Source organism: Anser anser (genome assembly GCF_964211835.1).
Source record: "Anser anser genome assembly, chromosome: 4".
NCBI classification, from domain to species: domain Eukaryota; kingdom Metazoa; phylum Chordata; class Aves; order Anseriformes; family Anatidae; genus Anser; species Anser anser.
In genome coordinates, this window is record NC_139724.1 from 27,357,002 (window position 1) to 27,379,389 (window position 22,388).

The 22,388-nt window shown below is 36.2% G+C and overlaps 1 protein-coding gene across 8 annotated transcripts in view; it reads left to right on the forward strand.

The window, feature by feature from the left end:
• Positions 1 to 22,388, forward strand: part of SH3RF1 (SH3 domain containing ring finger 1) — a 90,525-nt gene that overhangs the window by 51,911 nt on the left and 16,226 nt on the right. For all 8 annotated transcript variants that reach the window (XM_083833576.1, XM_083833577.1, XM_083833578.1 and 5 more), the window contains 6 exons: positions 4,740 to 5,042; positions 5,940 to 6,050; positions 13,630 to 13,784; positions 16,142 to 16,312; positions 16,459 to 16,718; positions 20,283 to 20,641. In XM_083833576.1, the coding sequence (XP_083689702.1) occupies positions 4,740 to 5,042; positions 5,940 to 6,050; positions 13,630 to 13,784; positions 16,142 to 16,312; positions 16,459 to 16,718; positions 20,283 to 20,641 (1,359 nt within the window). The remainder of the gene's footprint in view (positions 1 to 4,739; positions 5,043 to 5,939; positions 6,051 to 13,629; positions 13,785 to 16,141; positions 16,313 to 16,458; positions 16,719 to 20,282; positions 20,642 to 22,388) is intronic.

Sequence of the window (22,388 nt, forward strand, 5' to 3'; positions counted from 1 at the left end):
TATCTAAATTACTAGACTTGACTGATGGAATTTCAACACATTTGCATTAAAAGTGAGTCAGTCAAGTTCTTGCACAGTGACAAAAGTAAATGCAGGGAGTACAGAAACTGTACAATTCATTTCATGACTCGTTTATCTCTTAACAAAAAACAAGAAATAAACAGATTTTTTCAAAATAGAATGCAGCTTGGGGTAGAATATAAATTTCTTAGAACCGCAAATTTGACACTTTGATGTGGTTTAACACTTAGTAAACACACTCAAAATCTAAAACCTATTTGAATTGTTGCAAGTCATTCAGCACTCTTAACAACTAGAAAAATACGAACATCCAGAATTGAAAAACGAAAGACTAGGTAAGAGAAATCACTTTTCAATCAAAATGTCAGTAGAAAAGAATGACAGCTCTTGTTCTTCAAAGTTAATGTGAATAACGAGGAAACATCATTGTATTAATCCGTGTCCCCTAGTTTTATTTGCAACCAATCTTTCAGAAATGTAGGAAAGTATTTTCTTCCGTATCTTGAATGCTCATCGTTGTAGATTTTTAAGTTCATTGTCAGTTTATGCTGCTGTATCCATCAATGAATGTGACATTTTCATCAATGGGAAAATAAGATTTTATGTACCTACTGTGTCAGGGTTTTTTTATTAGCATCTCCTCCAGTACCAAATAGGAGTGTTTGTACTGAAGTACAACACTCCAATAGTATTAGATTATGTGAGCTAATTTTAAATACTTATGTAGCAATAATAACTCAGAAGAATAAGATTAAGCCTTTTATGAAAACTTTTCTTTTTGGCTGTTTTGCCTGCCCACACTTTAAAACAGAAAAATATGCAGAAAGTGAATATTTTATATTATGCTTGAAAACAGATCGTTAGTTTTGAGTAAAAAATCATAGTCTAATTCATGCTATATTTGAATGTGATAATATCAATGTTGTCATCTAATGACAATTTGAGTGTCACAGTTTTGATTAATTTCCCAAACAAAAACGGCAATACGGAACTACTGAGTTTGTTTCATAAATTAAAGTAGATGCAGCTGTGCTTAGGATCTGTTCAGGTTTTGCAAAACCTGATGCTTCTGATGGTTTATATTTTTTCTGAAACCTTAACTGCAAAGCTGAATTTAGGTTTCTAAGCTATCACCTGTCCTCCAGGATGATGCTTAGCAAGAACAGTAATGTCAAATAAGGGCAATGTTTGCCTAAGTTCCAATTACAATCTGCTCCTTTGTTTCAAAATACAAAGGTAAAAGTCAAATGCAGTCTAGGAATTGGTATTTGACTAATAATAGTGTTGGTGATGTGGAAAAATAGCTTCTCGATGTATGATGATGGAATAAAATTTCATAAATAAAAATTTTGGATAAAGATGAATAGAAAGATTATTCGGGGGAGAAGGTAGTGTTTTCATTTAATTTCAGAAAGTGATGTTATTTGAATTCCATCTGTCTCCATGTGAGTGAAAAATGCCAGAATGCATTTGCTAAATAAGTGCAGTAAAGCACAACGATAAGGGGCTTGGAAGTAGGTCTTTCGTGGTAGTCTAGTTGATAATTTCTCCAGACAGCTGCAAGCAGGCGGAAGGCTGCCTGTTGGCCTAGACCCCTCAAGGAGCACTGAGCTGACTCCATGTTGTTCCCATTTGGGAAGTTGGTCTATTTCCTGGGTTTCTATGGGGAGGGGAATTAGGTTTCAGGCTACCTGATACAGCAAAAAATAAATAAAAAAAATTGTCCATTAAAAAAAAAAGAGAGAAAAAAAATATGTGAAGGTAAAAGTTAAAGAAGCTTCAGTTCAGATGTGTTTGTTCAAGAAAACCTCTGACACAGAAAATATGGAAATCGATAAAGGGATGTTTGTGCAGAAAGGAATGCTGTATTCAGACACTTCATAGCAGGAATGGCGTGCATTACCATCATGACCTGGAGTGGTGGCTAGCCATTTATTTGGAAAATGCATGCAAGTTCTTAATTTCTTAATGAAGAGCTGAAGTGCACTCTGCGAAATACTGTTCAATACTGCTGTCCTCGGGTTGTTTCTGCAAAAAGGCCAGTCATCAGCTCATGTCCATGGTTAGGTTGCATGCTACTGTCCTGTGTGTTTTTTTCCATAAGAAAGCTCAGTACATTGCTTATATTTGAATCAGTCCCATGAGCAAGCCTTAACTTTTCCCTAATATGTTGTTCACTGTATAGAATAATCAGATTCTGCAGGCATTACTAGTTTCAGGAGGTAAACAAACATATTTAGGTTTAACAGGTACCTTGGGATGCTCTTAGCAGTGTGGCTTTTTTTTTTTTTTTTCACTCTCATGGGAGATCCTTCAGCTTTTCTGGTTAGGTAATTCATACAAGTGAGTACTGTTTTTCTTTCGGTGATCTTACATAATTTGTGAACAGACTGTTAAATTGGTGTTAGAGAGTAGATAGATAATAACAGAAGTGGTTGTGGCTAGTGTATAAGACAACATGGAATGCACAAATTCTCAGGAAGGACATGAAGAATTTCAGTCAGAGTTGGAAAAATAAAATGGCTGCAAGTACAAAATGTATAAAATGATTAGTCTTTGAAAAACCTACCAGTTCTTCCATGGTGAAAGGTAGGATGCTGACAGAATAAGTAGCAGAACAGTCTTTTTTTGGTCATATTTTCTACTTGCTTCATATCCTTCAAGTTGCTATTGGTGGTCTGTGTTAAAGTTGCTTTTCACTAGTCTGTCAAATGTATGTAAGCTCTAAATTTAAAATTTAATTAACAATTTAAAAAAATGATCAAAATAATGGGTTTGCAAATTAGTTGGAAAAAGCTGCATGGTGATGCCTTATGTTCTACAAAAATGGTACAAAAATATTTTGTCTGTATGATTCATGTCCAACGGAAGGAAAATCTCGTGTCTACATTTTTCCTTAGGAATGTTTACTACTGTGATATTGTCCTTTACCATTCTTCCTGGTCTTTTCACTTGCATTTTAAAGGGCCAATAATAAGATGATGATGATTTAGGAAACATTTCTGTGTTCTCATCTTCATATCCGTTTCAAAATCCTCCTCTATGTCCCCCTTCCACTGCATTGTACTGTAGGTTCTTTTTCCTCTTTAAGACCTTTCATAATTTAAATTTTCCTGCTTTGATGTCCTAGCAGGTTTTTATGTCAGCTTCTCATTGTTCAATAATTCCTATTTTGATCCTTGTTTGTCTGTTTCTCATGTATATGTGCAATTTCCTTCCAGATCTCATCATTTAAATAAATGATTCTCAAGTGGTATTTATTTTCTATGTGCATATATACATATTCTTTATTATTTTGTACTGCTTTATATTATCCACTTGTTACATTTTCTGATCTCTGAGGACAAGCATAAAATGTCAACTTTTCTATGAGACACACTTAGATCAATACTACATTGATACTGTCACAATTAATAACGTGGAACTTGTGTAGTAAAGTTTTGGTGGGTTAAAATACTTCTTTAAAACTCCTTATGAGCATAGTAGGTGTCTTAAGACTTGTGGAAAAGCGGTTAAGATAAATAGGAGAAATAACATGCTGAAGAATAGAAATACTGTTTCCACAGTCGCTATTTTCATTCTTTCTTTGTAATATTCTTGAAAAAAGGTTTTTTCCCTTCATAATTGGCTGCAATCATCAAGTAACGGTATTTATATTTATTGGTACACATTAATTTGTACAGAAAACTGGTGCTGGTGTTACATCAGCTCATGAATAAATGAGAGTTCTGACTATTATTTACAGGAGCTCTAAAATATCAATAAGATTTTTCTGGAAAAAAAAGTTTTGTGGAAAATGTAGGCTTATTTTTCTTCCTCTCTGACTGATTTACTGAAAGAAGAAAATGTGTGGGATTCCATACTTGATTATCAGAGTGTAAGGATTTGTTTGTATTTTATATCATGTTGTTATAACAAACCAACAAATAGAAACAGGTCATTTTGAGCGAGAATTCAGTAGATATGCTTAAAAAAATATGACCTGTTCTAGGCTCCTAGGCACAAAGATACCATCTCAGCATTAGAGAGTTCAGAAGCTACAGATTGTTCTAAGCTGAGAAGGTATTTCCACAGAGCTGTCAAAGTGTTTCTTTGCTTCTTATACTGTCCTTCGCTTGTATATCTACTTGTTGTCAGGCAGTGAATAGATATAGCTGGATCCCTAGTCTGTCCTACTACATTAAATCTGAATTTAGGAAGCTTGTTATTTTAATACTGATAATGTTCAATATATATGCATAAATAGTAAGGAATACTAGCAGGAATGTCTTCAGGAGCCCACATGCAAAGGTTTGGGCTGACGTCATAAACAAGAAAAAAGGCTTAAAATGAAATTAATGTTCAAGAAGTTTCGTAATACAAATTTTTATATTATAAGGTCAAAGGGGACCTCTGTGATTTAGTCTGACTTCTTGATAACACAGGCTGTGGATATTGCTGAATTAATCCATGCTTGAACCAGAGTATAGCAACCTTTCTTAACTGAAATTTTACCTCTCATGGGTAGTCCACCTCAAACTGACTCAAAGCATGTTGAGTTGGTAGTTAAAGACTTCACTCTGTAATGGCTAATTTTTAGAGTAGGTCAGTATGGCACATTTTTAAATTGCATGGTTTAAATTGGGCTATAATGAATAAAAGGAAAATATATTTTGGCTATCTTCAGGTGATTTTTTCAAAATCAAACTAATTATTAATGTGTGAATATTTTCTTGTAGTTTAACACAGCAGCCAAGCAGCTGATAGAATTGGATAAGCCCTCAGGTTCTGCTGTAGACTCTGGAGAAGGTACCTCTGGGGCAGCCCACAACAATTCAGTCCAAAAGCACACCGATACAAAGAAAAACACCAAAAAACGGCACTCTTTTACATCCCTCACGATGTCCAACAAGTCTTCACAGTCTTCTCAGAATCGTCACTCAATGGAAATCAGTCCTCCTGTCCTCATCAGCTCCAGCAACCCAACCGCAGCAGCCCGCATAAGTGAGCTGACGGGACTTTCTTGTAGTGCCCCTTCTCAGGTAATTTACATGAAATTAAGTATAAATCATATTTGTGTTTTTTTAATAACTATAAAGGCTTCTGATCTTGTCATATTACCCCAAATTATTTGTTACATGTAATTAATACTAACAGACGCTTTCACAAAGCTCATCTTCCAACATGGAGAGCGTTTTAAAGGGGGAAAAAAACCACTCCTTAAAAATGCATATATTTTTGGTCTTGTGAACTTATTTTCACAGTTCTCAATGTCTAAGAAATCAGAAATTGTAAAATTTTAGAATCTAGAGTGACTTTATTTCTTCACTTTCTTGTAAATTGAATATAGTACTGGATATTAATAAAGCATATGCAAATAAAAGGTAAATTCAACATGAAAATTACATACATTACAGAAATATACCACATTAATATGATTGTGATAAGTAGAGGTATTTATCTGGCTTTATTTATTTATCTCATGTTTTTTCAAAGCCGTTAATTACAAACTTTAGCAATTAGTGAACAATTGTCTGTTTCACATAAAGATTAAATTTTGAGAGTAGAGATGGTAATAGAGACGGAGGTGTGGAATTATTTTTACATGAACTAGTAAATATCTTTTATTTGCACGTCTTTGGGATCTGACTGACATTTATGGAAAAAAGAAAATGATTATGATTAAAAGTGTTTCACATTGGTAGTTCAATATATCTCCAAAGCTTCTGAAACATGAGAAGATAATTTGCTGAATAAAGGTGAGCACTATGATCCAGTGTTGTTTGCATGAGTATCTAACCATAAATTATTTCTAAAGTAACGGACAGTAGAATGCCAGTGATTTTGACCATGAAGCTTACAGCTGTGTCAAAAGAGCTCCCATCAAACTACTCAGAACTGACCCTGCTGTTGTGTGTTTTTTTTTTTTGTTTTGACAGGTTCATATTGGTTCTACAGGGCTAATTGTGACTCCACCGCCTAGCAGCCCAGTCACAACAGGGCCTTCGTTTACCTTCCCATCGGAAGTTACTTACCAAGCTGCTCTTGGTGTAAGTACCATTTAAGAAAACTCATTCTTTTATCTTTGGTCTGTACTGTCACTTTTCATTCCAGAGATTTCACTGGATTCTTTCACTGATTTAAAATAACTACTTTATGGTGATCATCTGTGTGATAGACTAGAGTATAAACTGAACTACAGAAGAAACATTAGTCATAAAATAATGCTTGAGTCCTGTGATCCATATCCATTCCTCCATCTTTCCTCTGTGTAGTAAGCACAAGAAACACACATCCTTCAAGAACAGTAGTTCTTTTCAGCATGAGAAGGAAAGAGATTATGTTGGAGGAAGGTTAGGAGAAACAAGCAAGACCTTGAAAAACAAAAACAAAAAAAAAAACCAACCCACAACCAGAAAAAATACAAGAACTTAGACCTTGGTTGCCAGGTATTTTTGTCTTCCTTAACTCATTACTAGCAAGATTCTCTGAAATTTCAAAACTGTGCTTTCTTTAAACAAGCTTATTTTAGTTGTGTGTACCCTTGTCAGATAGTGGATGTATCTGACGTGTCTAGGTTGGGTTCTTTGAAATCAATCAGAAAAACTTGCAAATGGTCATCTTTTACAGGAAAGAGTACATTGCCCTGCTACTTTTCTTGGACAAAGAAATTGTCTCCAAAAAGTGCAGGATTTCATTCCAAAAACAATGGATGTTTGTTTTGCAGTGTTTTTGGTGGACAAGCTCTGGAATGTCGTATATCATACTGCACTTGTCAAAGACTGACCTTAGCTGCAGTCAAGAGTGTAGACACCAGTTTTCACAGATTTTAAAGGGAACTTCATGAATTCTTAGTTGGATAATATGAATTCTCTAAATTTAATACTTACTTCAAGTCCAAAAATTGCATCATTAACCTTCAAGGGGCGGCACAGTTAATAATAATTTTCCAGTTAGTCTCCTTTAAATAAAAATTAAAAAAAAAAAAAAAAGCTTGAGGCTTGATTCGTTTAGGTGTCTAATTATCCTTGCAGTCTTTAAAGCAAGTAAAATGTGATGCTTACCCTTGCTGCTAAATTTCTCTAGGCTGGTTTTCAACTTTGAGCACTTGAATCATTTTACATAATTGTCTGTAAAATCAAAGGCAGAATTGTCTGCCTTCTGCTATCAATTTTTTGTTGTTTAATTAAAGGCTTAGGTGCGGCTTGGTCACAGCTGAGAGGTTTCATTTTGACCACTTCCTTTGGAACTCTTAAGTTACATTTCTCAGTCCTTCAACTTACGATGCTGTTAGTTTCTGAATTATTTCCAGTACTTCCTTCTGGCATAGTAAGTGCATTCCAGAACTAGGTACAGTACTACACATTCATTTTAAGTGGTGAGAATATTGATAGTGTGACCTTTTCACTTTTATCCCAGTAGTCTGATGGTTTCTATCTTGAGAATTTCCATGCATGGACTGAGTGTGGCACCAAGTTTTTGTTCAGCTACATATCCATGATGATCCCACAATTTTTTTGTTGTCATTAGTGATACAGTAATTGCTCTCATCCAAGTAAATACGTTTCACCACATATGTTCTTCAGATGGGTGAGCCTATTGACAAGTACACAGACAGTATGTTTGTGCTCTGTTTCACTGAGTAATCCAGGTTGTGCTGTAGCAATTCTTCGTCCTTTTATTGTTTATCACACCTTCAGTCTGTGGATCATCTGTGCAATCTTACTGTTAAAGTTATTCTGGAACCAATTAATAATCTCCTTAGACTTGTATTTTAATGTCACAGAATGATTGAGCTTGGAAGGGACCTCTGGAGGTCATCTGGTCCAAACCCCCTGCTCAAGCACGTTGCCCAGGACCATATCCAGATAGATTTTGAAGATGTCCAAGGACTCCTCAACCTCACTGGGCAACCTGTTCCAGTGCTCAATCACCTTCACAGAGAAAAAAAATTTCCTGATGTTCAGATGGAGCCTTCTATGTTTCAGTTTGTCCCCACTGCTTCTGATCCTGTCACTGGGCACCACCTGGCTTCATCTTTGTTGCATGCTCCTTTATATACGCTGATAATAAGGTCGCTCCTGAGCCTTCTCTTTAGGTTGAACTGTCCCAGCTGTCTCAGCCTTTTGTCATAAGAGAGATGCACCAGTCCCTTAATTATCTTTGTGGTCCTTTGCTGGACAATCTTTAGTATGTTTGTGTGTGGCCAGTGCTGAACAGAGGGTCAGGATCACCTCCTGTAACATGCAGGCAGTGCTTCTCCTCATGCAGCCCAAGGTACCATTAGCCTTCTTTGCTGCAAGGGCACACTTCTGACTCATGTTCAACTTGGTGTCCACCAGGACCCCCAAATCCTTTTCTTGTATGTACGTCTAATACTGGAAACAATTAGCTGCTTATGTACTGGCTCATGTAATCTTTTAGACTTCTTTCATCCTGTCCTTGAGAAAATACCTTAAAGCACTGAGCAAACAAAATAACTGTTGATATCATCTGTGCTCTTAGGCAAAATACAAGTCTAGTTAATGTATTTGCTGCAAACATCAAGTATTGATTTGATTTGTGGCCAAGATACTCAGTTTTGGAGAGGATGAGTTAGGCAGGATTCAAAGCATAATTTCAGAAGTTCTATCAGAAGTTTTTTTTTCTTCCTTTTAGTAACAAACAGTTTTGCTTGTTATTAAGAATCAGTAGTTCTTTCTTTGATGCCAGCATAGAAGAATACTTTATTTTGGTGTTGGTGCAAAGTCATTAAAGCACCTCGGGTGCTTTAGTTGCATAAGCTTGTTCAAAAGCAATCTCACCATCAGTACCCATAGGGATGAAATTACAGTGCTAAATGCAACATGGATTGAAACTTTGCCACATGATTGTCCTGTATCCTGGAGTGATACTTTCTCTTTGTGATAACCGGGTTCTTGGTTATGTTTCCAATTAGGCATATAATTCCCATTGAGAATCTGAATTATTCTCTGCCACCCTCTTTAAAAGTCAATAACCTTCTGTACATAATGTTCTGTTTCTTTTTGACTTGTTTTCAGCATGACTAAAATACAAGCTGCTGCTGGCAGCCCAGACTACAGTTAGGTGGTTCCTATGTTCTTTTACTATAGATAGATGATATTAGATGATGCAATTTGTACTCATAGACTGTGAAGTGTGTCTTTAAATTCCCCTTTTTCACTTGCTTAATAAACTCGTTTTAATTTTAGACATCTGCAAAACAGCTTTGATAAGTCAAGAGAGAAGGTGATGTTCTTTTCTCTCTAGATTTTTTTCCCCTCTAGAAATAACCTCCCTGACATCCTCAGCCTTAATGTTAAGCCACAGAACAATTGGGCTGTATGATACAATATACCAGTGGTTAGCTTGAGCCCTTTTGCTTTTGTATTTTTAGCTTTTTTTTTTTTTAAGTAAAAGCTCTCGCATTTCTCAAAGCTTATCCCTTTAGCTTTTCTCTTCATTTCTGAGTACTATGCAAATGACAAGAGAGTTGGGATGGAATGGGGAGAGTTTCTCTTTAGCATGAATATGATTTAATTGGATCTTCTTCCTGTCAATCGTTCTGGCATTTATAACACTATTTAAAGTAACTGTTCTTTGAGAGCAAGCCATTCAATACTACCTTTTACTTCATGCCAAATTCAGATTAAGGGAGAAGAATCAATAAGAATTAGGAATGATGATGTTTTTTGTCAGATGGCCATATACACCATCTGCTGCTTGTGTCACATAAGCAAATTCTTATTTGCATTCAGAAAACCTGTGATAATTTCTTTAGAAGTTTTATTTTACAGCAGCAGTTCTTTAAACGAGTTCTTTAGCCAGCAGCATGAATTCTTCTTTTGTGTTTTGAGGTTTGGTTCTTTGAAATTGAAGAAGCTATGAACTGAGACAAACTTCGCACAGCTGAAGCTTTTGGTTATGATACTATCACTTAGTGTTCTCTGGGACTTCAAACCACAGCTTTGCCCTTAACCAGGGGCATTAATTGGTCTTCTCTTTTTGGCTACTGGCATTTTTGAACCTTGTAGGTGCTTGGTATATTTGACGTTCTTTATAAAATATAAATAGCAGATGTCAAGTTCAATAGTTGTTGGGCGAAAATATGCATGTACAATTAAGTCTCATTTACATTGGAGGAAATTCTTGGATGTAATTTATAAGGCAGTTATCTAATGGAGGAGATCTAGTTGCCATAGATTTTGCTGAAAAAAATGTTAAAGGAAGTATGTGATTTGGGCTGTGATATGGGAAAAACAGAACTTAAATATACTACAGCAAAGTTAGAGTTGCATTCAAAAGCAGCAGAAGAGAAACGGAATGCATCACCAACAGATAGCTTACCATCCTTTCATTCTGCTTTTTACATCCTCTCAAGACGTTTTTGGACTGTAGTTGGCCCAGATATCCATATTTCTACTTCTTTAGATTGAATATGTTGACTTTGAAATGGTGTCATGGTATGTGCACTTAACTAGCAAAAACAAGTGGTCTATATTTGGATGGTTTACATTAGCTTACATGCTGAAGGTTCCAAAAATTAAAAAAATCCCTGTTTGTTCTCGTGCCTACACACAAAAAAATTACCCTTCTATATTAAAGTATATGAGGTAGTCTGATTTATTAGTAACGAGGCACAAGCTGTGAGGGTTATAGTATACTGATGACTTTTAACTCTCTTTCATGTTGTTCCAGCTGATTCAATAGTGTGAGTAAGTCAGGAGGAGGTTTAAATAAGAACTGTCTGAGTTTTAACCAACAATAATTCAAATTAACTTTTGTAGGTAAGAGGAAGCAGCTGAAAGAAATGATGAGGTTTTGTATGAGAGGCCTGCTCTTGATAACATATATTTATAGTTTAGGAATTTTGTTAAATATGAGTCTTAATTTGTTAGCCCTCAGGGGATTTTGCAAGTTGTATATTTTTTCTTAGACCTCGTGGGACTGACAATTAATGTTTTTTTCTACTGTTGTGCCTTTTGTTGTTCTTTGCGTGAGCTGATTATTGGTCTTCAGTTGACTGATACAGGAATGAAGGGTAATTATATTTCAACTTAGTGATACGTATGAGTTTCTAGAGCACAGTTATAAGTACTATTTTAAATTTTTACATAAATTAAGTATCAAATTAAGTATCGAATTAAATATAATGTTCCATCTTTCGATTAAAAAACTATCATAGCTTTTCAGAGATATGTTTAAGATGCTGTTTTATGCTGAAAATACATCTGTCTGAAGAGTAGCTGCAGAAAGTTTCAATTTTTTCCTACTCAACTGCTTGAAATAAAAATACTTTATTTTGATGAATATATTTTATTAAATCACAGGGGAGTTTGCATATATTTTTTCACAAAATGTTGAATAAGGAAACCATCAAAGCTAGCGTGTGCTGTAGAGGTAGATACGGTTCTCAATAGCTACAGAAATGGATACATGCCAGAAAACTTTTTGAAAATTTAGCTAGAGCATGTGGGGCTATTTTATTAAGTTGTAGCAGTGCAAGCTGAGGAGCAGTTGTCTTCTAAAGCCTATCAGGTGGTTTGTTTGGATTTCTAAGTACTTGCCAAGTCTTCTGGAGTTTAATTGGGCTGTGGCTCACTGCAGGTTTCATTACCATAGTAATAGACACGGGAAGGAGAGCAGAACCTTAATGGAGCAAAATAAAATAGAGCTGGGAAGATGGCCTTTATTGCAGCTGAAAAATCTGTGTATGTTGTGTGGTCAGATGAATAAAATACAATGCCCAGAATATATATATGTTTAGAGATACAGGAAGTGTGAAATATTGACACCTTGATATTGGGCATGAATAAGTATTTAAAGATTTCCAGCTAACCATCTCTAATGTGAATTTACAGGTTCCCTATGTGTAAGGAAATCTAGATTCCTAAAAAAAGGGTTTGAATTTGTATTCTATAGACCAGTTGTCTAAAAGGTTCTCACATTTTTCAGTCTGGATTCATCCAAGGCATTTGTTGAAGCTGATTGGGAGAGGGAATTAACTTCTGCTGGAAAGCAGTTGAAAGAGCAATGTTAGTATTTCAGTATGGATGTTTAAGATATTTTTAAAATACTGTTGAATGGATGGGGATCTAGAATATAAAGCAAATGCATATACAATTCTTGTAAATAACTAAGTTAGTATGAAAGCTCACAGTTATGCTTCACGAGCAGGTCACGTCTGCTTTGTATAGAATACAGTTGATCTGTTTGATTTTTTTTTTAAAAAAGCATGATTAGAAAAATAAATAAAAAATAACTACTTTGCAATTTACATTGCTATTCAGATCTAATTAAGCATAGGAAGTTTGACGGTGAAATTATGCTTACTGTAAGAGATAATCAGTTTTCTCTAGATTTTGTTCCTTTTAATAATTTAGTACTTTACTGTTTCTTGACAAGTAAGACTAGTTCAGAGAATCATATTTTTATTAACACTCTCAAAATGCAGTGAGGTAATAATCCCACAGTGCAGAACTCCTTTGCCTAGAGATTTTTGTTTAGAAAAACAACAAACTTTAGAAGTAGGCTGTTTGAGGGGAATTAAAATTACTTTCAATTATATTTTTCCAAAGCAATAATGTAGTGCTGTGCATTTATATGCTGATGTACTGGATGAGCCAGGCAATGCTTCAGTACATTTTGGTAATTTATATTCTTATGTGGGTTTTTTTAGATCTAAAGTGGCATTATTTAGAGTTTTGCTTCAGTATTAAAGGGTTGTTTTAAGTCAAAGATCATGTATGAAATGAATTTTGTTTCACATTTTGAAATGTTTGAGTTTTTTATTACTCTTTTTTTTTTCTGTTTGTTGTAACACAAATAATTATTTTTGGAAAGGGGGGAAGAAAAGTTCTCCTTTTGTGAGAGACTTTTCCCAGGAGTGTTGGTACGTGAAGTCCTAAAGAATTGTCTAAGGCTTTATAGAACAGAAGGTAACAATTGCTCCATTGAGCCTCAAAAGGCATAGAATCCTGTAGGCAGGACCCCCCTTAGGATCTGCCTGTAAAGAACTGTGCCTTTTTACTGGGGTGTTTGTTAAAGATTACCGATCTCGATAATACTGAATTTCAAAAGCTGACTCTTTAAACTAGAAGAATAGGCAAAAGTGGTAACAATAGCTCAGTGGCTATAGTCTCATATTGTGCTTGCTTTTTGTTACCCATACATCAAAAGAAAATTTTCCCCAGAAGGGGGTGGTTTTGGGTGCACTACTGCTGAATGGCATATTATGTTTCAGCTTCAGGTTACAAAAACAATCATGTTTTGAAGTACAGTCAGCAGTAGGATGTTAAAATCTACCTCCTGGAAGGCTTCTGCATTTTTTTTTGAGTCCTATCCTAAAGATGTTATAATTAGAAACAATGCTTTCTGTTTTTCCTCTGCTGAGAAATTGCTTGTCATTTGCGTAATTAGCAGCCAAGACTTCAAGATTTTAAAATGCAAAAAGTGAAATACAAACAAACCTAACTCTCCAGTTATATTTTACCAGTAAGTAATGGAATACTGAACTCTAGCTGATTTTTTTGTTTATTTTCTTAGCATATCATACTTCTCTTTCAGCCGATTCAACTCATCAAACAATATTGATCATCTGTTGCTATTTTTTTTCCCTCAAAAAATCAGAATATGAATCCCCCACTTCCACCACCACCTCTCTTGTCTGCTGCAATCATTGCATCAGCTTCTTCTGGACCTCAGTCTGCAGGTGTAATACAAAGGCCGACATCAGGATCAGCTGACCAAATGACACATTTACGACCACAAACTCGTCCAAGTGTGTAAGTAAAATTGAAACTTTTTGCCAATCAGAACAATGCAACGAGATCAATAACTTCATTTGTACTTACTTTGTGCCAGCTGGCTAGGTTCTGCTAAAATTCCCAGGAAACCACGTGTACAACTTAGAACAAAAACAAGGCATGCATAAAGGTGATATCCTCAAATGGCCTTTGTACTGAGGGTTATTTATGCCTTAAGCAAATATCATCAGCTCTTGCTGTGTATAGGAAACACTCACTTCAAAAATATAAAACGTTTATCGTGTCGAAGATGAATGAATCTTTGAGTCAGTGACGAGGACTATGTAACTCGCAAGTGGCAAACACAGGAGTGAATTTATTCAGTGTTTTCTGTTATGCATGGAATGAAAAGGCTATTCTCATATGGAATAACTTATGCCAAAACATAGAAATGCTGTATCTCATTTAGACTGTTATATTAGCATATCATTGCCAGTCTGCTTGTCTGAGATGCGATTGAAATTTGACTGAGGATTCTACAGTTCAGTTAATTAGTGGATGTCAATTTGGAATGAAGGCAGAAAGCTGCTAGTTAGTATTATGTCTTCACACTTGTACAAGCAAATGTGCATCATCCTTCTGGGTGAAAATATTTTGTGTATTAACATGTGCTTCTGACAACATCTTTCTTCTCGGAAGCTTCTTTGTGTGCAGTTTGGAGAGTAAGAAAGAAAAGAAAAAATAAAAATCAGGAGTGGTTGAACCACGTAATTGGACACATTTGAATAATGCAAGGGCTGCTTTTGTTCTTTCTTTGTTTTTTTTATCTTCCCACCAGGTTTCCTCCCACTCCAAAAGAGCGCCCATCTTGTACAGCAGGTGCATCTGGGTTTGGGCTGTTTCTTCAATGTTGAGCATTTTAATGCTGCTTCTTATGGATCATTGTACTTTGTGTAGTTAATCAAGTTCCCATCTCATTTATTCCAATCCTCCATCTTCAAAGGGTTGCTCTATAAGAGGATACTAATGAAATTTGTAATGATTTAACTAAAAGGGAAGTTAATGAACACCAATTAAGGCACATCAGTTGCTTTCCCATAGAGGTTCAGCATGTGGCTTTGTAGATCATGTGCTAGTGAAGCCTTTTGTTGCCAACGTGTTATGTGTAGCCTTTAAAGCATATTATGGACTTGCTTTACTATGTACCTATATTGCCTTTAAAGCATTTTTGCAGGTAATGCAAAAATTCTTGGGTAGACAACGAAGAATACAAATACAGTACAAAGTAGATAAGCACGCAGTTAATGCTATTGTTACTGTGTGTAAAAGACAACTTTGACCAGAGAATGTTTTATAAAGCCTTCTTTCTGCCCCTGGGGTAACAAGGGGAGTGGGAAAGACTAGCACTGCAAGTAACTGTGGATCCTTTTCTAAAACGGGATATTCTACCCATCTACCCTGATTGGCTACATCTTACGAAAAATACATTCTTTTTGAGAAAATGTGATTTATTAGAATGCCATTTCCTGTAGATCAGGGTCCATAATTACATAAATGTTTTTATGTAAACAATTTAAACAGTTTTCTAATGTTCAAATTGTGGCAGAAAATAGAACACCATGTATCGCTTTTTAATATGACACTCTGCATTCTTATTTGAAGACTTCCGTAGGAATATTCCAGCATGCAAATAAAAAAGTTGCAGTTTTGTTGTTTTTTCTCTCTGTAAATCCAGACAGTTTTCTACTAATATTAAAAAAAAAAAAAAAAAGTAAAACGCTTTCTCAATTTTCACTATGATTTCAAATGTGCTATATTATACATTAATGTTGCTTTGCAGGAAAAAAAAGTGAAGAAACTTTAAAAGGTGAACAACTGCTAACTAACTTACCCATAGACTTCCAGTTCCAGTATCTTTCTTTACACTGCAGTTGCATGGGAAGATTCCAATTTTGCAATTTGATAAGTATTTCTGATGCTGATCTTTCATTCCCTACTAACAGAAAATTTCCTTCCCCTCCCCCCCATTTCCTCCTCCCAAAAGTTGGCATGTCACCTAGTGTAAGAGATTAGAAGGAAGTGTAGTGAGAGAGGAGTAGGTTTTGATGGGATTTGGAGTCATTAATCACATATTTAGAGGTCACTAACTTAATTAAGGAAATGGACAATCTTATTGGAAGTGTTACATGTTACAGTGTTTTTAATGGTCATTGTTCTCCTCGTTACTACCATAACTTTCTGTTTTAATATTGTAACAGTGTGATTGATCAACTGCCGTACAACCCTTTCTGCCATGCCTTCTCATCTCTGACCCTGAACTCTCTCAGCTAGAAAACACAAGTGATGTTTTTAATGGTTTTAGATTTAACAATTGCATCTACTTTCCTGTCTTGTAGATATATTGCTGTATACCCTTACACTCCTCGAAAGGAGGATGAACTGGAACTGCGGAAGGGAGAAATGTTCTTGGTATTTGAACGCTGCCAAGATGGCTGGTTCAAGGGAACTTCCATGCACACAAGCAAGATTGGTGTTTTTCCTGGCAATTATGTGGCTCCAGTTACAAGGTACATTTTCATACAGGTGTCTAAATAGTTCCTAGGTGTCTAGTTTCAGGTCCTAATCCTAAAACTAAATAATGAAAAACCTGTAGGCGTCAGCAACTGGCATATTTTTCAGTTGTGTTTTAGTGTTTTGTTTTCAATTTTGGCAGGACAGTGACAAGTGCATCACAAACAAAAGTCCCCATGTCTACTGCGGGCCAAACAGGACGAGTGGTAACTATGGTCAGCCCTTCCACTGCTAGTGGAACATCTCAGAAGCTCCAGGGGAACGGTGTGGCAGTGAACTCCAGCACAGTACCCACAGCTGTGGTTTCTGCAGCACATATCCAAACTAGTCCACAAACCAAGGTCCTTATGCATGTGACAGGACAAATGACAGTCAACCAGGCTCGCAACGCAGTTAGAACAGGTAAAAGAAAAAAATAATAATAATAAAAAAAGCTTTGTATTTGCAGTAGTATCTTTGTGGTACACAAACTATAGAGTTTGTCTGGACAGGTGGCTTGAGTCAGAATATGTGTAAATACATGTTTCTGTTTTTCTAAAGTATTTTTATAGTATTTTATAGAGCTGAATGCTTTCTGAAATGCCAGTATATCTCTCTAAATTCATCAATCTTTTATTATTCTCCTCCAAGCAATTGTGTGTACATATGTATTCCTACTGTTGGAAACTTATATACAGGTATTTTAGGTGGAAATTTTTGTTTTTCCATCAGTATCTGGGATGAAGACCTTCTTTGAGCTTCCCGACTAATATGCAATTCATGTAGTAATAAAAGTGATAAGAACATCTGAGTCATAGCTTATGTTTTTGTGCTAACTGCGTAACAACTACAGATTGCTCTAATTTAGCATTCGTTCTTAAATTCTCACCTAACATCTTTGAAGACTTTTAGCATTCATTCATATTTCTTTTCAGGGCTCAGGGCTGGTTTTTATGCTTTCCGATTTGTTCTCTACACTTGACTTTAACTTTTTCCAGCTTTGACTCTGAAACCATTAAGACTAGACTAGCTTCAAGATACGTACCATCTATGTCATAAAACTCAGTATTTCTGACAGGTATAACTCTGCCTTTACTGTCTGGGGCGGGCCACATCATAGTGAAACATGCCTTCTTGTTATTTAAACTCAGATCCAAACAGATTGATAGTGGTATTTTCAAGAGTTTTTGTTTACCAAATCTATGCGCTCCTCTGTGGATTTGCCAGGCTAGGAAAATACCATGCATCTGGAATATAAGCTGTTCCAGTTGCTCCTAGGCCCTCAAGAGGAAGAAAAATAATAATTAAAAAAAAAAACAACACAGCAACATAAACCTCCACTGCTAACTATCCGAGTGTTCCATCTTCCAGCCTTGTATTTGGGCCCTAAGATTTCTTAGATTAAAAGAATCATGAATGGAACTTTTTTTTAATCACTACATCCTAATTGGCAGAGCAGGAGAGAAAATGAGATGCCAATGGTATAATCTGTTACCAGATTAAGGATGATTATTTTTTATGGTCTCAATATCTGTGGTTTAGCCCACTCTTCCTTTGGGGTCATCTCCTAAAACACCTTATGCATGCTCAGATATCAGCACCAGGTTTGATTTTGGAGGTAGAAAATGTGCATGTGTCTTTAGATGCTTTATTTCTTTAATTGGCCCATCTTCCTCCAGACTGATCTGAGGCTGGAAGACATGCGATAGTCCTTTGTAACCACTTTGTTCTTTACCTTTAAATTAAAAACAACAACAACAACAAAAACACACCAGGTGCTATTGGCAGCTGGTAAGAGAAACCTAGCAAAACATCTGTACATTTTTGCCTCTCAGGCACAGGTGGTTCTTACTTTAAATCCTTCTTTTGAGCTGTCTAAAAGTTTGCAAGTGACAGCACAAAGGAGAAGGTTCCTGTGGGCTCCAGAGGCTTTTCTGTCTCTGCACTTCTGTCAAGATGAATAAGCTCTTACAGTTCCATTCAGCTGGAAAACATGACAACGTGCTTTCCACCAACTTTTCAGGTCCCAAATGGAAAATTCAAAGGGGCTGCGCTCTCTTCACAGGGAACTTAACATTGGATTGCAGTGTAAAGGTGTACTGTTCACTCACAGTTCGGTCACAAATATAGATCTGTTCTTGTAATGGCCTGTTTAACTAGAACCGAAGCAATAATGGTTGCTTTATGTGCAAATGTTACATAAAACTGTGTAGTCAGCATCTGAAATGTGATCATCTTGAGCTTTTGCTTGCTGAGTGTTATTCTCTCAGCAGGGCTTCGCAGGCTAATGCTGCATTTGCAGGGCTGTTCTTCACTTTCAGTTTAGCTCAGGACTTTGAGGATCCTTCTTCAAATGATCTTAGTGAGATGTTGCTCATCGTCATCTGCAGTGAGGGGGATGCATTCTTTGATGGAAAGGAACTGGAAAAGAAGTGTATATTCTGCCTATTTCGTTAAAAGATGAACTACATGAAAGCAGGGGAACTTGAAGCCTTTTCCTATGGATTTCATCAGGGATCAGGAAACAAAACAAGAAAGCTATTCCATACTTGTACTCCATTGTTTGCATGCAATTATAGACATAGCTTGAAGAGTAGCAGCTACTTGTAAGAAAACTGACTTTATGTCAGGAACAAAAGGCAGCATTAACAGTTGGCTTTTTTAATACCAAAAAGCTTGCTGCTGTTGGTTTTAGGCAAGCCTGCACTCTTCCTTTTTGAAATGTTCATGGTACTTAGAAAAGGTCTGCTACAGTGGGAGAGCTTACATATCAGAAAATACACGTAGCAATTTGTGGTGCTTTCTCTTTAGGAAACAACTTGTGTTTCTTATCTCAGAGATTATAATTGGGTATAATACTTACTGTAGTATTGTTATATCCCATTTGTGAATTGTGTCAGGCTTCTCTAATACACTGTTGGTACAATATACCCAGGGGATTAGTAGAGAGCAGAACAGAGCGAGTGCTAGAGGCTTGATGCCAGCGTATCAGTTACAAGAAGACCGCAACTCTAATTAGTATTAGAAAAATCAAAGTGAATTGATGTATTTGAGAAGTATGCTTGCCAAGCTAGAGAGATGACCTCTCTCTAGATACTCCGTTTCAGTGTATTTGAAGGAAAGAGGCCGTGCAGCAATGGAATGCGGCGTTTTGCCTCGTGATGTTTGGGTGAAATGTCTACACTCCATGCCACCCAATTGTACAGAGATACCCAGCCTGTTTTAATGATCTAAAGCATGTAGTGTTGATGATATAACTATGACAGCAATGTTGCTTCTTGGAAAGGATAAATTAGTTCATGCAGAGGTCTGTGCTTTGCAGCTAGGCTGCAGCCCAGTTTAGTGTATTCATTCCAACTTCCAGTGTAAATGTTGCTTTTATTTCACAAGGGTATGAGTAAATCCGTTCCTATATTTAAACACCCCAAGAGACAATAGCTTACGTTTTCAGAGAAACCACTCACAGCAGTAATTGCCACTGTACTTATTGTTTGAAAGACCCACTAAATCTGTTGTGATTTTGTGAGTAGTTTAGGGAAAACAATCCAATTATATTTTTAGCAGCTTCTATAAGGAGAGTTTCTTCCTACATTGTTTTATATGCCCTGACAACTACACAGCGTATTAAAAGGAACAAACAAGTTCCAGGCAGGATTTAACTAGCTCTTGTGAACTAAAATGTAATGTTTGCATTTCTGTTCTTATGTGAAGCATTTTACTTAGCAGCTTGGATATCTCCACAGTAGTTGCGGTGATGTTAATCTTCTGTTGCATAGTGGTGCAGGTAGGTTACCAGGTGTATGCTGCCACTTTATTATGCTGAGTTAAATTGGATGCTGTGTAAGTTGCTATTATAGTAATATAAATGGAATTGGCACAGGTAGGAAGGAAACTTCTTGTAATTGATTAGTTATAACACAGTGACAGTACCTCTCTTTCTGTGTTACGAAAAGATGAACTCTCTTGCATATTATTCTTTTGTTCTAGTTGCTGCACACAATCAAGAAAGACCTACGGCAGCAGTCACACCCATACAAGCACAGAGTCCAACATGCCTTATTCCTGCAGCTGTGATCATTCCCCACCACTCCGTTGCCTCCCAGCAGCTCCAGCCCCAGCTTCCAAATACTGCTGCTTACGTCACAGCTGTGAATGTGAACCGCTCAACCATCCCTCTGTCATGTGCAGCAGCTTCTTTGAATTCTCCCAGCGTTGCTGCTTCATCTTTGGAGGGAGATATTAGTGGGAGAACTGTAAACACTCACCCTGGAGCTCCTGCATCTCCAGAGAGTGCTTTAGCAGCTGGTGGAAGTGCTGCTGTCAGTAAAGCAGACAAGGATGGCAAGGTGGGTAGAGAATCAAGTCACTTCCTTGCATTCTCCAATTTTTATCATGCAAACTTTTGAGAAATCTGTATTTATTTCTTACATTTGCTGAATTGGAGCGCTGTAAGTTTACAAGGCTGAGCCTGAATCGCAGGCAGCCATTTTGTGACTACAGCAAGCCCATTCATGGCCAATCCATAATAATTTAGGAGGGATAAAATACAGAGCAGACCTTGGAGAAGGGTTAAAATAGGGTAGCAGATTCATGCCTCTAGTGGTGAAAAAAGGTGAACTGGTAAAGTTCAGAAGAGCTATTAGACTGACTCTTGGAATTTTAAATATTTTCTTTTCTGGAACTGTGACCAGATGCTTTAGAAAGTTGCATGGTTAGTAATTGTTATCAGTAAGAATCTCTAAACTGGTATACTACCCTGGTAATGGGGAAAAAAAAAAGTAAGGAAAAAAAAAGAAAACAACAACAACAACAAAAACTTACAGAAACATAAGAAGTTTAGTACTAACAAAATGAAATTCATATTTAGTAAAAACTAGTATTCCTTTAGGTTGTATAAATAAGTGAAAAAAATCAATTATGAAACATTAATTTTACTTATAGTATTACAACATTTGTCTTATTAAGTAGACAGATTATGAAAAAGGTTATAAGGAATGCTTATTGCACAAAGAAAAAGAGGTAAGCTGCAATATCAATCACATAAGTATCTTTTGTAAATGGAGGTCAGTAGAGTTTCTAGTGATTCCATTTCTCTTCCTTCCATTTAAAGTACTTTTCTCTGTGTATGAACTCATTTTCAGTGTCCAACAAACCATGTCATTATGTTACATTGTTGGCAGAAACATTCCTCCAAATTTCTGAGTGGTTTTCTTTTACAGTTGTGGTCTATTTGGAATCTTTTTTTTTTCTGTTTTTGACAATTTCCTTTAGATCTCAAATGTTTTAAACATTACCTTGCTACTTTTCACCTACATGCAATCCTTAATGAAGTTTTTGAAGGTTTTAATCATAGGTTTGTAACAGTAATCTCACCCACTTTTTAATTGTTTTTGCTGATTATTGTTGAATGGAGGAACCTAGAAGTTTTTTTTTTGTTTTTTTTAAATGGATTTAGCTGTAACCACTGAATCCAGACCAAGGTGCCTTTAGGCAGGACTTTTAGAAAATAGATTTAGAGTTTAAGGTTGAAGATGCTAACATATTTGGATCGTGTTAATTTCTTTGAGTTTCTGTATTTCTTTCCTATTTTGTAGACAGCAGTTCTTTCCTGAAATAGCTTTAATTTCTTGGAGACTTGGAAGAAAGACAGAGGATTTTTCATTCACAGTTCACCAATTCCACTGCATCCCAAGCTATAATAAAAATCTCATATTGCTTAGCTTTTCTCTTTCTGTGGTTAAATAGCTTATTTTTGTCTTCAGGGCTTACAGTCTGGCACCTCTCATAAGCACTAAATTCACTTAGTCAAAGGGTTGGTAAGAAGATCACTGCCACACCCCTTAAAAGACAAACACAAAAGCTACTTAAATAATTCTCTTTAGGGTAAGTCTTAGTCTTCAGGGATTCCTGTCTGGACAAGCAAAAAGAATGTTTACAATTCCCCCCTCTAGCAGAACAGCAAAACACAATACATTCCCCTTGTGGCAAATTTCTGCTAAATCATGAAGGTCTTCCCTTACTGAGGGTAAATAAAAGACACTTATCTAAACAGCGGCCTCCAGGGCAGACTTTTCTCCCTGGTTGGTTTGAAAT